Source organism: Sander lucioperca, chromosome 5 (genome assembly GCF_008315115.2).
Source record: "Sander lucioperca isolate FBNREF2018 chromosome 5, SLUC_FBN_1.2, whole genome shotgun sequence".
Taxonomy (NCBI): Eukaryota; Metazoa; Chordata; class Actinopteri; order Perciformes; family Percidae; genus Sander; species Sander lucioperca.
Genome location: NC_050177.1, coordinates 33,676,256 through 33,691,266, shown reverse-complemented (window position 1 = coordinate 33,691,266; position 15,011 = coordinate 33,676,256). Strand labels below are relative to the sequence as shown.

At 41.1% G+C, this 15,011-nt stretch overlaps 1 protein-coding gene across 1 annotated transcript; it reads right to left on the bottom strand.

The window, feature by feature from the left end:
- Positions 1 to 89: 89 nt before the first annotated feature.
- gipr (gastric inhibitory polypeptide receptor) lies at positions 90 to 15,011 on the bottom strand. The gene is made up of 15 exons (XM_031285076.2): positions 14,823 to 15,011; positions 7,344 to 7,462; positions 7,086 to 7,182; positions 6,858 to 6,965; positions 6,609 to 6,727; positions 6,406 to 6,512; positions 5,647 to 5,800; positions 5,125 to 5,284; positions 4,886 to 4,946; positions 4,613 to 4,682; positions 3,623 to 3,711; positions 2,014 to 2,152; positions 1,844 to 1,885; positions 1,253 to 1,345; positions 90 to 520 (listed from the first exon to the last, which is right to left on the bottom strand). Exons 2-15 carry the CDS (start codon positions 7,395 to 7,397, stop codon positions 251 to 253), a joined length of 1,563 nt encoding a protein of 520 aa, XP_031140936.1. The 5' UTR covers positions 7,398 to 7,462; positions 14,823 to 15,011; the 3' UTR covers positions 90 to 250.

Sequence of the window (15,011 nt, the reverse complement as noted above, 5' to 3'; positions counted from 1 at the left end):
CACAAATAGAAATTCTCTTTTCTCTTCCTGGATTTACCCTGCAGAGATCTGAGGAACAGTTAACCATAGTCCTCATAAATCCACCGGAGTTTACAATGCCAACACAAAGAAAGCGGACGGTAACGGACATCCGGCCAAAAAGAGTGAAATCCGGCGGAATTTCCGGCGGAACAGAGCAATCGTGAGTCTGATTCCTTGGACGCACTAATCACTGATATTTCTTTATTTTGCTGAAGGCCATCTTGACTTTTCAGCAGTAGCTTTCGCAAGACTTTTCCTCATTTCCTCCTCCTCCTCCTCCACTCTGTGTATGAGCAGGGATGTAGCAGTAGGTCTTCAGCTGTCTGGCTCCCAGCTGGTCCTGGTGGTGGGTGTAGGGGTGAGGAAGTGGGAGCTGAGTGTGAGGAGGAGCAGAGGGGTTGGGTGGAGCGGAGAGGCAGCTGGCCTCTTGGCAATGGGCGGTAGCATGGCAGGGAGACGGATGGCGGCACTGGCTACATGGTGGCATGCTGGCACAAACCTGCACAATGATTTAGACATGACGTTATTTAGTTTTGTCCAAGAAAAACTAGTGTAGAAAACATGAGTATATTATTTATCAAAATTACAATAATCCATTAAATGTCTATCTATGAATCTCTAAAGAAAATATATTTTACTTTATATACCTTTTTAAAGTTGTTGAACTTTCTTTGCCTTCACAACCATTAGTATCTGTGAAATGTGCTGCCTCCTTTATACAGTATGTAAAAGTCCCATTACTTTAGCCTGATTAGTGATTCACGAATTTGGATGGATGGATCATGATGACAGGCTAGGCTGCATATTCAGTAACGCTTTCAAACAACCCAAAGGGCTTTTAAACAAACCATAAACACATCAACTGAATGTTGACTCACTGAAGCAACACCTATAAATCTATTGCAGAAAAAATAGTAAGGGAGACATCGATAAATTATGCGCACCTTCGATGCAACATGGAAAAAAAGGCTTGCACATGATTGATTCACAGGACAGATAAAGGTTAAGTATTTCCAGCGCTCAACTTTTGAAACACACATTTACAAGCATAGTTTCCATGTTTCCATGTCTGTCTGTTTTACTGGCCGTCATACAAAGAATCTAATTTAGAGTGTTTCTCTCAGATACACAAGGCCTGTAAATAGAAACGCAGCAGGAAAAAAAACTACTAAACATTTTGGTTAAATCTACAGCATGTACTTATTGGACAAGCTGCAGCATTGGCGCACACCTGTGGCGTGTTGCTGCCAGTATTTCTCAGGTCATCCAGGTCAGTCATCCCCAGCTTCCACCTCTGCCATTTCTTCTTTATCTCTGCCTGCACCTGCAAGCAAAGGATGAGGTACAGTGAGAGAACAAGGAGAGAAATTGGACAAAAAGTCCTTGGGCAAGACGCTACTAAAGATGGAAAATATAAAAGAAAAGCATCAAGACACCTTTAAACTGAATGTACACTGAGTTGATAAACAGATCTGAAAACTCAGACTCAAAACTTCTGTTGAGTTGTCTTTTTTTTGTACAACATATAAATCAGTTCTCTCGAATCTTAAAAGACACTCGTCAACCTTAGTAGTGGTCATCTATTTACTTTCAAGTAGAAAATCTTTTTATTGCCCACATATCATTGGGAGAATCATTGTCCATGGTGGACCATGAGGGACACTAAAAAGACCCACCAATAATAGTCCTAATTATTAGGAACATTTCCTTTTGTTATTTCACAAGCATTTTATGTCAAGCCTCTGTGATCCTGGTGCACAGTGCCTGCATGTATACACTCACGTTGGTATCATGCATGCACACACATAGACACACCACTTACCTCCTTGTTGATAAAACAGTAAAGGACGGCTACTAATAAACCCTGTGAAGAGGGGAAATTACTCTTAATGTCGAACCCAACATAGAAATACCATAAAATGTGTTTTGTGATGCTGTTTCTATCAAGAAAAAGTCTTCACCCCGGGTGGATATACAAAGTCCTGACTGTACCTGGAAAGAGTTGAAGAAGAGTTGGAAAAAGAGGTTGATGTTGGGGAGGATGCCATCCGTGTGTTCTTCTGTCAACACTGCAAAGACCACTTCATGGATCCCCAGCAGAGGGATCAGGGTCAGGGTGGATTTGGCCAGTCTGGAGGGAAAGACACAAACCAGAACTTTATATCTGTTATCTATTCAGTATTTTGCTCAAAGGCCCTTTAGCAGGGTAGATGCTTTGCTTTGTTTGTTGAACACCTGCTTTCCAGTTACAGGACAGTCTCCCTATCCAGCTGCCCAGAGGCTCTGCAGAGTAAACTAGAAAAGTGAGTACTTTATCTTCCTCCAGCAGAGCATTGTGGGAGATAAGAAAGAAGCTCTGCTTGATGGAAATTATTCTTGTAAATCAGACCTTTTGTGCGAGATAGCCATCAGCTTGTGCATGTGCGTGTGCGTGTGTGTGTGTGTGTGTGTGTGTGTGTGTGTGTGTGTGTGTGTGTGTGTGTGTGTGTGTGTGTGCGTGCGCGCGCGTGCGTGTGCATGTGTGTGTGTGTGTGTGTGTCCACTGCGGCTCCTTGTTCCAGCAGCTTTAGTCTGAAATACTGTTCATTCAGAGTTGATTTGACATGTTGCAATAAGAAGGGTGAAACAGAGTTCAGTTAGTATGTTGAAATCGTATACTGTAATACATTTTAGAAGTACTTGTACTTAACTTGAGTATTTCCCTTTATCCCACTTTATACCTAATCTACTACATTTAGGAGGGAAACATTGCAATTTTTAATCCACTGCATTTATTTGACATTTCTCATCACTAGTTACTCTACAGATTCAAATGTGACATACAAAACACATATGATAAGCTTATAAATAGCACTGGTAAAGATCACAGTAATCTTTGGTTTGTGGTCCCTTACAAAAAAACAGCTGGGGCCCCTTGTCATGTTTCAGATGTCTAAAATGTTTATCATTTATACCATATGCATTAGTATTCATCTGATAATGTCAGATAGAATATCTTGTTTTACTTTTGATAATTTATCTGTAGTTCTTTTTCATGGTTGCTGGCTTTTTGGTTTATTGCATATATTTCACATACTTATGTATTAACGTAGGCCTACTGTATGTCTTCTGTTGTATTTATAATGGCTGCAGTGAGCTTCAAGTGAAGGGATAGTCAAGTAAAGCTTTTTAGAGGCTGTCTCAGTCCCACTCTGACACAAATAAAATCCACAGGGAAGTAAAGTAAAAATAATAAGAAAATAAGAATAATGACCTTCATGACCGTACACGTCATGTGAAAGCCATGTAACTGTAAATGTATGACTCTTTCAGTCAAAGATTAGAAGGTCATGTCAAGCTATCACAGTGCTGACATGGTCTCTATGCACCTCCACTAATGTTAATTCTGCTCTAATCCATTGAGGAGGTTTCCCACACTACTGGTTCCAGTGTTCACATGTTCACCATGTTATCAAGTTGACCTGAAAACCATTAGCCTAATTACTGTCTTGCCCACTGCAAATACTGTTTTCCTTGACAATGTGTTTGTAGTATTTTTCCTTCAGTGTTTTTTTAGGCAAGGTGAATATAACTTTACAACAGCCATGTCCACGTGTCTTACCTGAATTTGTAGTCGGTGTATCTCATCTGATGGGCTCTCAGTTTGGATACAAGAATCTGGATGATGCGAATAAAGATGAAGAAGTTCACCTGAGGTGATACAAATGGGGTTATTTACATCCTCAGCGGTTGTGTTACAAATGAGATGATGACAGTTCAGAACACAGATTCAAATCAGAATAATTTAGGGCATCCTTGAATGTAGCTTATGTTGACAACTTTGTCCACTCTACTGCCCCACCCAGTCATCATCACTCTGTACAAACAGTCCAGGCTTGAAGCTACTACTGTATAAGTCACCCATGAATTTGAATCACTAACTGACTTCTAAAAGTGTGTGTGTGTGTGTGTGTGTGTGTGTGTGTGTGTGTGTGTGTGTGTGTGTGTGTGTGTGTGTGTGTGTGTGTGTGTGTGTGTGTGTTCATGGTTGAGTCATTTGAATGTGACAGGGAGTGCTGCAGGTCATGTACTGTGCATGGCAGCGGTAGCTCAGTACGTAGTGGTCCCCGTACGGAACAAGTACGGACTGTGGACTGGTAGCTGGTGAGGAGTCAGTTCAACTCCTGGGCACTGCTGAGGTGCCCTTGAGCAAGGCGCTGAACCCCCAACTGCTCAGGGTGCCTTTTATTGGCAGCCCCCTCACTCTGACATCTCTCCATTAATGCATGTATACGGTCCTGTTTGTGAATGTGTGTGTATATCGGGAATGAGTGTAAAATTGTAATTTCCCCCCTAGGAATCAATGAAGTACATGTGTCTACATGTGTGCTATCTGCACTACGACATGAAGTCACAGAGAGAGAAAGCCAAATGATGCAAATAAGATGAGGAACATCCCATCGAAACACAATGTACAGATCACATGTATAACTGCCAACCTGTGATGTTTTGGTTCTGCATTCATATTGACTGTAGGGTTTAATAGGAAACATCCAGAGACTGCCACTTACACTGAGTATTTTGTATTTGTATGCGTGTGTGTGTACATTACCAGAATGGCGATCAGGATGGGAGTGCGGATTATCCACCAGTGCGCCATTTTCTCGTTTACCTCCCAACACCTACAAGCACAAAAAATGTAAGCAATAATACACAACAAGGTATCCTGATGAAACTAAAGTATTGGATAAGGTGAAGAATGAAAAGACAAAAAGTGAAAATTTAATTCACATCTGTTGAACAGGTATGAGGCAGAATAACTATTTAAAAAAAAATTATAAACTCCACACAATCTATTAAAGAGGCAAAGATAAAAATGACTCACCTTGTGTTTTCAAACAGGTAACGTACAATAATCCAAGGAACCACAAATAACACTGGGGTGCCTGACAGAAAACAGACATGCGTAAGTAGAGTTTACAACACAAAAGCAGATGTAGTTAATCATATTGGATATAACACACACACACGTGACCTGTTTGATAATTAAGAGTGCAACCATTCACCTTTTACTAATTTTTCATTTCAGCTGTGTTGTGTGTGTGACTACTTCTGTATCATTACCCCAGCCAGTGAGAAGGTATCCAAAGAAGTAGCGGTTTTCGGAGAATACCATCATCCCCAGCAGATTGTGGAGATACAGGCCTTCCACCAGCAGCCAGTAGTAGTTGGCTCCCACACAGTACTGCATCAGCACCTGAGCCACACGACAGCCAGACACTGCCTGGTGGGTGATGGGGTTGTTTTTACATTTCAAGTCAAGTCTTAAGAGAGCCAACTCTCAGTAAACAGTTTTGACATCAACTATCACTTCAGTTTTCTAACTGAACCACTGTCAATTATTGCTATGTGATAAACTTGTACAATGTTAATAATGACTTAGTATTATCAGACTTGTATAATGGATAGAATGTCAAAACTCATGGTCAATGTGAAGGCTAGTGGTTGAAAACTGCTCTTTGATGCAATGGAAGCTGTGTTTTCTGTGATACAAATTTAGACATCCCTGAAATAATCCCTGTTTCCTACTCTCTCTCCCCTCTTCTCTCGCTGTCAGTGTGTGTGTGTATGTGTGTGTCTCCCAGCCTGATCACTGAGCGCTTCCAAGATGTCTCTGTTGTCTCTGAACTCCGGAGTGTCTCTGCTCAGCAGAGCATCTCTGCTCAGGATGGAAACAGCTCGCAGAATGAACGATGCAAACAGGTTGGTGTGGATGTAGTTCCTGGTGCAGTGCAGCTTCCTGCAGACATCACACATGTCACGGTGCCGTTAAACGTATCACAACAATGTTTCACGTTCAGTCAGACTGTTAAAGCTGTGGCACACACAAAAAGTGTTAAAGAAAATGTGTGAAAGTTCAGTACTCCCTTTCTTTTATTTGATGATGGCGGTCAGTGAGGAACCTGACCTCAAGAAAAATCCCCTTGTGAAAAGCACACACTTTCTTAAGGCCAAACTGAGGTCTGTTTATTTTCTTTATTTCATTCTTTTATGGTAAGTACTTGTTGCTGTGATATTTTTTTTGCATCAGTTCACTTTACACAACAAACAGTTAATTCTCAGAATGCCTATGAACAGCATCAGACATATGACCAAGTTTGTTTATTTTGAATAAATAATTGTTTTATAGGAGAAACTACTGTAATGACAAATCGTTAGAAGCCTTTAACAGCAACTGCATGGTAAGATGCTTTAAAACTTTATACAACCATACTGGCTGTGTGTTACATAATATTATATAATGTGTTACAGTACATAAACAGATACAATTATTGAACCAAAAATAGGCTAAAAATAATGAGATAACAAGACAAGAATATTCAAAGGCAGAAAACTGATGCCTACCTGAAGAACAGCAGAATAATCAGAGCCAGTGAGAGACTGGCCAGACTAACACAGTAACCCACTGTGTACATGACTCTGAAGTAGGCTAAGATCAGCATCTGCTTCTTCTGTACAGAATACAACCAACATACAAGAGTGGGTTAACACTGTGGACAAAAATAGTGTGTGTGTGTGTGTGTGTGTGTGTGTGTGTGTGTGTGTACCTGAGCTTCCGGTTGGCTATCAATGTTGCACTGAGAATGATCCCTCCAGGTGTGGCTGGAGTTGCTGGTCGTCCACTGACCATCAGGACCACATTCCCGCAACACAAAGCCATTACGCACTACATAGACACACGGCAGCAGATGAAACACACACCCTTGACCACATACAATAGTATTGTGTGTGTGTGTGTGTGTGTGTGTGTGTGTGTGTGTGTGTGTGTGTGTGTGTGTGTGTGTGTGTATTCCTACCCTGGTTGTACCAGGGCAGGTACCAAGGACAGGGCACTTTGACTGTAGAGTTTGGTTTCCCATCTGACCAGCAGGCGTACATGTCAAACATACGACCACAAAACACTCCTGAGGAGAGGAGAGGAGGTTACTTGCCCCTTTATTAATGTGTATTATAATGGTGTGTGTGTGTGTGTGTGTGCGTGCGTGCGTGCGTGCGTGCGTTTTCATTCATTTCTAAAATGTTACCTTTGGGTCTGGGTTCCGTACTCATCTGGAGCAGACATTCCTTCCTGTAGCGGTTCCATTCCTCAACTGTATCCTTCACAGTCCTCCCTGACACACACTTCACACATACAAACAAGCAAACCACACTTTAAGTAAATATCGGTCAACGCTTTATTTGGAGGAATTTGCACTTTGATTATATTTTGTTATTTGCACTGAGATATAGTCTGTTTTTGTTTTGTACTTTTCATCATTCTATCTATCTCCCTAGACACATACCAGAGTCCTGTGAAGGAGGAAGAGGATGAGGAATGTGTCAGAGGCCTTCATCATTCAGAGGTGTGCCAGGGTGGCCGCCGGGAGATCATCTCAGAGCTTTACAAGACACCACAACGTCACTGAGGGGTCATCAGATGTCATGTAAAAGAAAACGTGAGATAAGGTAAGTGGAAAAAAACAATCACTTACGGTAATATCTGGTTTACATCCATAAATGTAGTGTGTGACAGCAGTGTACGAGGAATAAATAAAACTGCAACCAATTAGGGCTGCAACTAACAATTATTTTCATTGTCGATGAATCTGTCGATTATTTTCTTGATTTATCGATTAGTTGTTTGGTGATTATTTAATAGCTGACAACTAGGCTAATTGATTAATCTTTTGCAGCTCTACAAAAGAGAATTCCAACTTTACACTCAAGCCAGCTAGACTCAAGCGAACTATGTGGCTTTAGGGTAGACAACGTTATAATCATTCAGGAAAGAAGACAGCAAATCAACACGTTTCCCTTGAAATGTCACATCTTATACTGTAAAAATGGTTTTGGTCAACACCTGGTGATAAACTTGGAAATGTTTGAATTCATGAACTGATGATGAGCGCCCAAAACCCACTGTTAGTTTTGGTCACTGTGGGGTTAGAGCCATGAACATATGGAGCCAATATTATAGGTAAATTCATAATGGACATATTAACGGTTGTCTGTGTCCCATCTGTGTCCCATTCCGTAGATGTATAGACATCCGTAAATGTGTTTTACACTTTACAGTTGCAGACTTTGGACCATCCTCCCTGTGCAACTACTGATTAGTAGGTGCACTTACCAGCCATCAAAGCATACAGAGGAAGGAACTTGAAAGACTGCAGAATAATCCTGTCTCTAATTCCCCCAGTCAATACTGGCAGGAAGCAAATGTAACTGGCCAGGAAGAATGTGGGCTGATGTGTGACGAGCAAAGCCTGCTGTGGTGTGAAGATGGAGAACGAGAGAAGTGAGATCAAAAAGAAAGGGAAAAAAAAGACTGCATTTCTCAAAAAAGAGGATTCATTAGACTTAAACAATGTTATGCCCCATTTAAATGAACTTGTTCTAAGTTGACATTAAGATATTGGGCTATAAATTAAACTAGCCATATACTGTACATAATGAATCAGACTTTGACTCTAACAGGATAGTCATCTGGGCTGGATGTGCCTCTGTCTGCCTTAGCTGTGTGTATTCCTGTCCCATTCTGCCACTCTGCGGCTAATAGTCGGCCCTTTTTAAAACATTTGTTGCCAGTTTGTCAAATTTGTCATTGGCATTATTCTGTTCCCTGTCTGTTTTCTGTGTTCGGCTCCTTCCCTTGTTGCTTGTATCCACCGGCCATGGCAGTATAGTGTTAAACGGCATATAACAAGCATGATTTCTACTGTAAACACCCAGAGACAACATAGTTTCATTATGCTACAGAGAGTGAATGATTTACAAAGTGATGAGTCTCAGCCATGTCATAGATGTAGAGCTTACCTCTGTAAGAATTTTATCTGTTTTTGTGTAGTCAGAAATGTGAATTAAGTGAAAAAATCAGTTTTATCAAACTGAGTAAGAGAATATTTTACATATGGAGAAAAATAAAAACTCCCATTAATAAAAAATAAATGCAGCCATTTGTATTTCTTTTTCTAAATCGCAGTACGTGAAATTTGTGAAATATATTGGAAAGTGCCCATTAACAATCGAGCAACCACTAAAACAGTGGGACATTATTCTGTCTTTTTGTTGATTGAGACTTAAAACCATTACACAGCTTGTTAAAAATTAGTGAAGCTATTCCTTAGAGAGAGGTACAGAGCAGTAAATGAGAGTGGTGTGGTTGTGTGTTGTTGAGCTGGCAGATAAGAACTTGCTGCTTACAATGAACCACATGATGTATTCTGTATGGACAGTATGCTGGCAGTGCAGCTTTGCCTAGAGCACTATGTACAAGGAGCATGAAGGAATATAAAGAATGAGGTCATGAAGGAAGCAGATGAGTCTGCAATAACCAAAGCTGTTGTGTGTATGTGTGTGTGTGTGTGTGTGTGTGTGTGTGTGTGTGTGAGATTCAAAGCTACAAGATTTTGTTGAAAGTTCCATGATTTTTCTGAAACCTTATTTGCGGTTTTACATTATTGGATGAATACTTTGTTGTTATTTGTCATTGTTAACTTTCTGCATCTCAACTGTGAATATTCCTTTTTTTTTCTTTCTGTCTCTTAATTAAAGAGACTCACACACATCTATCACATACGTAGTAACAAATACGCTGCACTCAAGTCTTTCTTTCTTTCTAAATGCCTCCATCTCCCTCTTTCTAAACTGAACCTACGAGATAATAAACCCTTTCCATTAGAACAAATCTTTATCCATGTTTGTTACGTGTGTGTGTTTTCTCTGCTCTCTTGTGTCCTGACCCAGGTACCGCCCTCTCCATCTGATTGGGCAGGCACACCCACAGCACCTCAGCGATCAGGTGGATTGATGTAAAGCTGCAGGGATGAAGGCAGAGGGGCGGTGGGCCATATAGCCGAGCAGAGTTGTGTCGCTGTCGGTCGTGAATCAGAGCTGTGTGGTGCTCTGCGTCGTGTCATTTATGTTTAAATAGTGTTGTTGGCTGGATCGGTAGTTTGTTTAGTTTTAACCATAGACTGTATATAAGAATGGACCAACAGATCCCGTTGCTCTGGACGGAGACCAGTGAAGGCCTTTAGAAGCACTTTTCCGGTGAGCGCTGAGCGTTACTGAGCAGCCTCCAACTGAGAGAGACGACGTAAATGTGACGTGAGCAACGTGTCTGAAAGTTGGAAGTCTTCTGGTAGCTGTGCCAAGAGAAATCTCAATCATTCCCAATCTTGCAGAGAAGGAGAGCGTAGGTATATGTAAGGAGATAACATGGACACAGGCTAATTATTGCTAACTAAAATGCTAGTTAATATAAGTAATTAAACCTAAACAGCTAATGTAAGTCCAAACTGCCTGCGAGCTTCTTCTGTACTATACGGTAATTCCTCTACTTTGCGACAGTAAGTCGCATGGTTATGACACAATCGTTAGCCTATTTTTATAAAAACGTCTGCTACGGAGCCATAACGTGAGGTACAAGGTAATGGAGCCTTTTATACATTGTCGTGTTTCTTTAGAAATAAACAATGGACAAATAAAGTCTTTAAACGCTTCAGATGTAAAGTTATTCGCTGTCAAAGTGACGTCAAAATGAATGGCAGTCAATGGAATGCTAACGAGGGGTGATCGCTTTGTAGCATCAAAATGGCGCCATAGGAGATTCGAGCTCTGAAGCGAAGCTTACCCCCTTGGTTTTAACGGTTAATTTAGTTCACTTCCTTTCTTTCAGGGTAGTAGTTTTGTGTTAACATTGGATTTATTTACGTAATAATAAATAGTTTAATCGTACAATTATTTGTTTCCTTTCTTCCTTTAAACACCCGGCTTATTATTAATTGTTGCTCCCCTTTTCCCCTGGACACCACAACTGGGGACGTAACAATGTTTAATAAGGTTCAAATGGTTGGTACTTCCTCCTAAATTAGACAACTCCCTTTCATTTAGCCATTAATGTAACAACTAAGAAGGGGAAATGTATGTTAATGAGGAGATGGAGGTTTTGGTGATTTGATTAAACTGATTAAATGCTATTCACTCACTGACAGAGAACAGTGTGCGCTGCATTAGAAAACAGTGAATACAGTAGCACAGCCATATTGTGATGGCAGGGAGAAATCATTTATGTTACATTAACAGTGGCATTTTCATAGAGAAATATCTGTCTTTTTGTCAAATATCTAGGTTTTTATGTCCGGCAGCAGCAACTGTAGTATGTTTGAAAGAGAACAAACAGAGGAGCAGCCATAGTCATCCCAGCTTCAGAGAGAACAGCTGTAGAAACTTATACAACATAAAATCATAGGAAAGAACATCACAGTGCCTCTCTGAGGTTTTTTTTTTCTGCATCTACAAACAACCAAATGATCTCTCCTAATAAGAAGTCAGGGAGAGCCACACCCTCGACCCCACTGGTTCAAAAAGTTTCCTTTCTACCCCCATTGTCTGGAAATTCTACTGGTTTTGTACCATATCACATACAGCAGATCGTTACGTTCTATGATAACAGACCGCAAGAATAAAGTTTGGCTTCATTATAATTTCATTTCATCAGAAAGGCGGGGTAATCTAGAAACACTTAAAGGTCCTATGACATGCTGCTTTTTGGATGCTTTTATATAGGCCTTAGTGGTCCCCTAATACTGTATCTGAAGTTTCCCGAAATTCAGCCAGAATTACAGCCACTAGAGCCAGTCCCACAATAAGCTTTACTTAGGACGTGCCATTTCTGTGTCTATAGCTTTGAATGCTATACACAAGTTTACGTGCCAAATCCCGGGTGGCGCCATAACTCTAGACAAATGCACTTAATTTGCGCCGGAAGTGGTTTGCGCAGCGTCTGCCGGTGTAAATACAGCGATTTCGATGCTAGCTTGGGAACACGGTTCTACTACTTTGACTGGAGATGGCGTTACTCTCCCCCACCCGAATTCAGTGCAGAACTGGGAGGATAACATGACGACGTGGTCCAGCATAACGTACAGCAAGATTTGCTACTACTTTGTGCAATCCATGGCAATAGATGGAAAAGCAATGGACAATCTGAAAGCCTCCGAGGCAAATCAATATCTGCACAGCAATAACGTCGGTTGTGTCATGTCATACAAACATGATCGTTTTTTTGTTTATCTGAAAGCAAATGTAGAGCCTAGCCAGTGTTTGAACAATGCGTGGCATAATGCTTGGGTGCTGGTAACTGAAGCTGGAGAAGTCAAAACTGCAGGATGTACGTGTGTTGCTGGACCAGGGAGATCTTGTTCCCACTCAGCTGCGATCCTGTGGAAGGTAAGTAGATTATTTGAACACTGTAGCCTAGGCCTATGCCTTTTTTATTGTTGGTATCCGAACTACATCATAGGCTACTTGGCTAGAGTGCAAAGCAGTGGGACCAAAAAAAAACAAACAACAAAGCGAAAAAATGTAAACAATGGAGCGCATGGACATTGCCTCTTTGTAGCTGGTTTGTGGTCGTAGCACTCTCTATCTAACCACTCGTTCAGGTGATTTCTCGAGTGTTTGCAACCAACTACCGCACACGTTGTTCCCGAACCACTTTTCTTCATGTTGTAATTGTTATATCCTCTTTGTCACTGCGATATCAGTGCTTTGTCGGCACAACGGAGCTAGCTAGCAAAACAAACCCAGCCCGCCAGAACGGAAGTGGATTGCATCGACGGGAGGAGTTTAGGATGTAGAGCGGAAAAACTTGTGTATTGAGGAGGAGAGAGGGGGGGCAAGGTGGAGGGTGGGGGTGTGGCCTTGACCAGCTGACATGCTTCGCTTGTTTTCAAGCCATGATGTCTCTCTCTCTCTCTCATGGGTGAGCCAAATTCTCTGGGCGGGCAAAGCAGAGAAAGGGGAGGTAACCTTCCTCCTTATGATCTCATAAGGAGGAGATTCCAGATCGGCCCACCTGAGCTTTCATTTTCTCATTTTCTTGTTTTTTTTTTTGCAGGATGGTAGGGGAAGACTCATCCCTGATTGGCTCACCCTGACATCCTTACCCTAACCATAACCAATCCCACTCCTCTTGCCTAAACCTAACCAACCCAACCAGAGCAGGCAACGAGTACTAGCCATTCAGGGATGAGTTCCCTAATGAATATTCATGAGTCTTCCCCTACCATCCTGCAAAACAAAAATTTGCGAGCAGGATACCCAGAGCTTGGTTTACATCTATTGCCATTTCTAGCCACTGGGGGACCATAGGCATGCTGGGGGAACGCATATTAATGTTAAAATTTAAAATGTGTAAAATTTGCATGCCATGGGACCTTTAAGAACAGAGGTTCAAGGCCTGCTTTTCCTGAATAGATTGATCTTTAAAAGAAACAGGATTTAAACTAAGTAAAAAAAAAAATTTAAAATGCATCAGCTTTGTTGTTCTAGATCATTTCTTTCACTTATTTATTTAGGTGTTTCCTTTAATTTGTATCTCATCTGTACTTTCAGCTTCAAATCACTGTGTATTCGGGCAGCATACAGCGTTCTCGCAGGTGTGGGTGAATCCTGGGTTAGGCTCAGAAATCAAATTCATCTGATATCGTGGCTGCTGATATTCAAATTAAAGGGACATGTATGCAGGGAACTTGCATGCACACACAAATACCCCCTGAAAAGCAGACACCTCACTGTGATACACACACACACACACACACGCACGCACGCACACACACACACACACACACACACACACACACACACACACACACACACACACACACACACACACACACACACACGCACACTTAGCCCAATTAGCTTGGATGACCCGCATCCACCAACTGATTATATAACTTTATGTAACAATGCTAGACAACACAATACTCTGTGTGTGTGTGTGTGTGTGTGTGTGTGTGTTGCAACCAGCTTCCCCTGATACCTAAGCCATGCCTGTGTTGCACCACCCCGCAGGGCTGCACGTAATACTTTACACCACTAACTCAGTAATTAGCACCCAATCAAAAAAAGTGACAATTCAATTTAAGTTACAAGAGCCCACAACAATCTCCTAAAAAATCATTGTTATATTTGGTATTTATTTTATTTTTCTCATACTTTTAAAAAAAAAAAAATCTTTATATCTTTTATCAACTTGTTTATATATATAATAATTATATTTTGTAATCTCTTTAGGCTTTTAAATTCTTTTTGCTCATTGTGTCTCCTGTTTTTAATGCTACATAAATGAAGTTTATTATTATTATTATGTTCATAAATACAATTTAAAATGGTCATTAAGTTTTTCCTTTTTCAGTTACTTGTGTCTGACAGATAGGCGTGGAGCCTGACAACTTCCTTTTTGTTCTTGCTCCTCATCACTCTGTGTGGGGGTCAGAGGTCAGAGTGATTCAGTGTGTTGCTCAGTCTCAACACCATCACACTGACGGTGAACCCCTTGATCTAAAATGTATTGTGTCCACTCCACTGTCTCACCTTCAACCCCTCTTTTAAAAAGCTGAGGACAGAAACTGTACCCCTACATGTGACCATTCGCACAGCACTGGATTTCACTGTGATAAGCATTAACATGTATTGTCCTATTGTTATGCTTATACACGTATGAAGTCATTAGAGGTTAGAGTATTCGTGTTCTTTTGATTTGTGTCACTTCCATTCACTCTGTCAGACATGCAATTGCCATGCTTACATAATCCCCAACGACCATATTATCATGCTATAATAAACAACTACAATGAACGATTCCCAATTATCCTTCTGAAAGAAAAAGAAAAAAAAGACAGACCAAACACTGGAAACGGTCACAGAACCCGAGGTAAAGAAGGCTGCATGCATGGTGAGAAGAACGTAAAGGAAAAGAATGTGGACCTCACCTTTGGTTATTTCATGTTTTCAATGTCAAAGTCTGCAACCAAACCCCAGAAAAAACATAAGCAGGTCCGCGTCTAGGAATTGTTGTCCAGAAGTGTCCCGACTGCAGTCGCATAACGCGACGAATCCAGCATGGTTAATTGGAAAGCTGACTGACTGACATCCACGGAGCGCACATATAGTCTGCGATC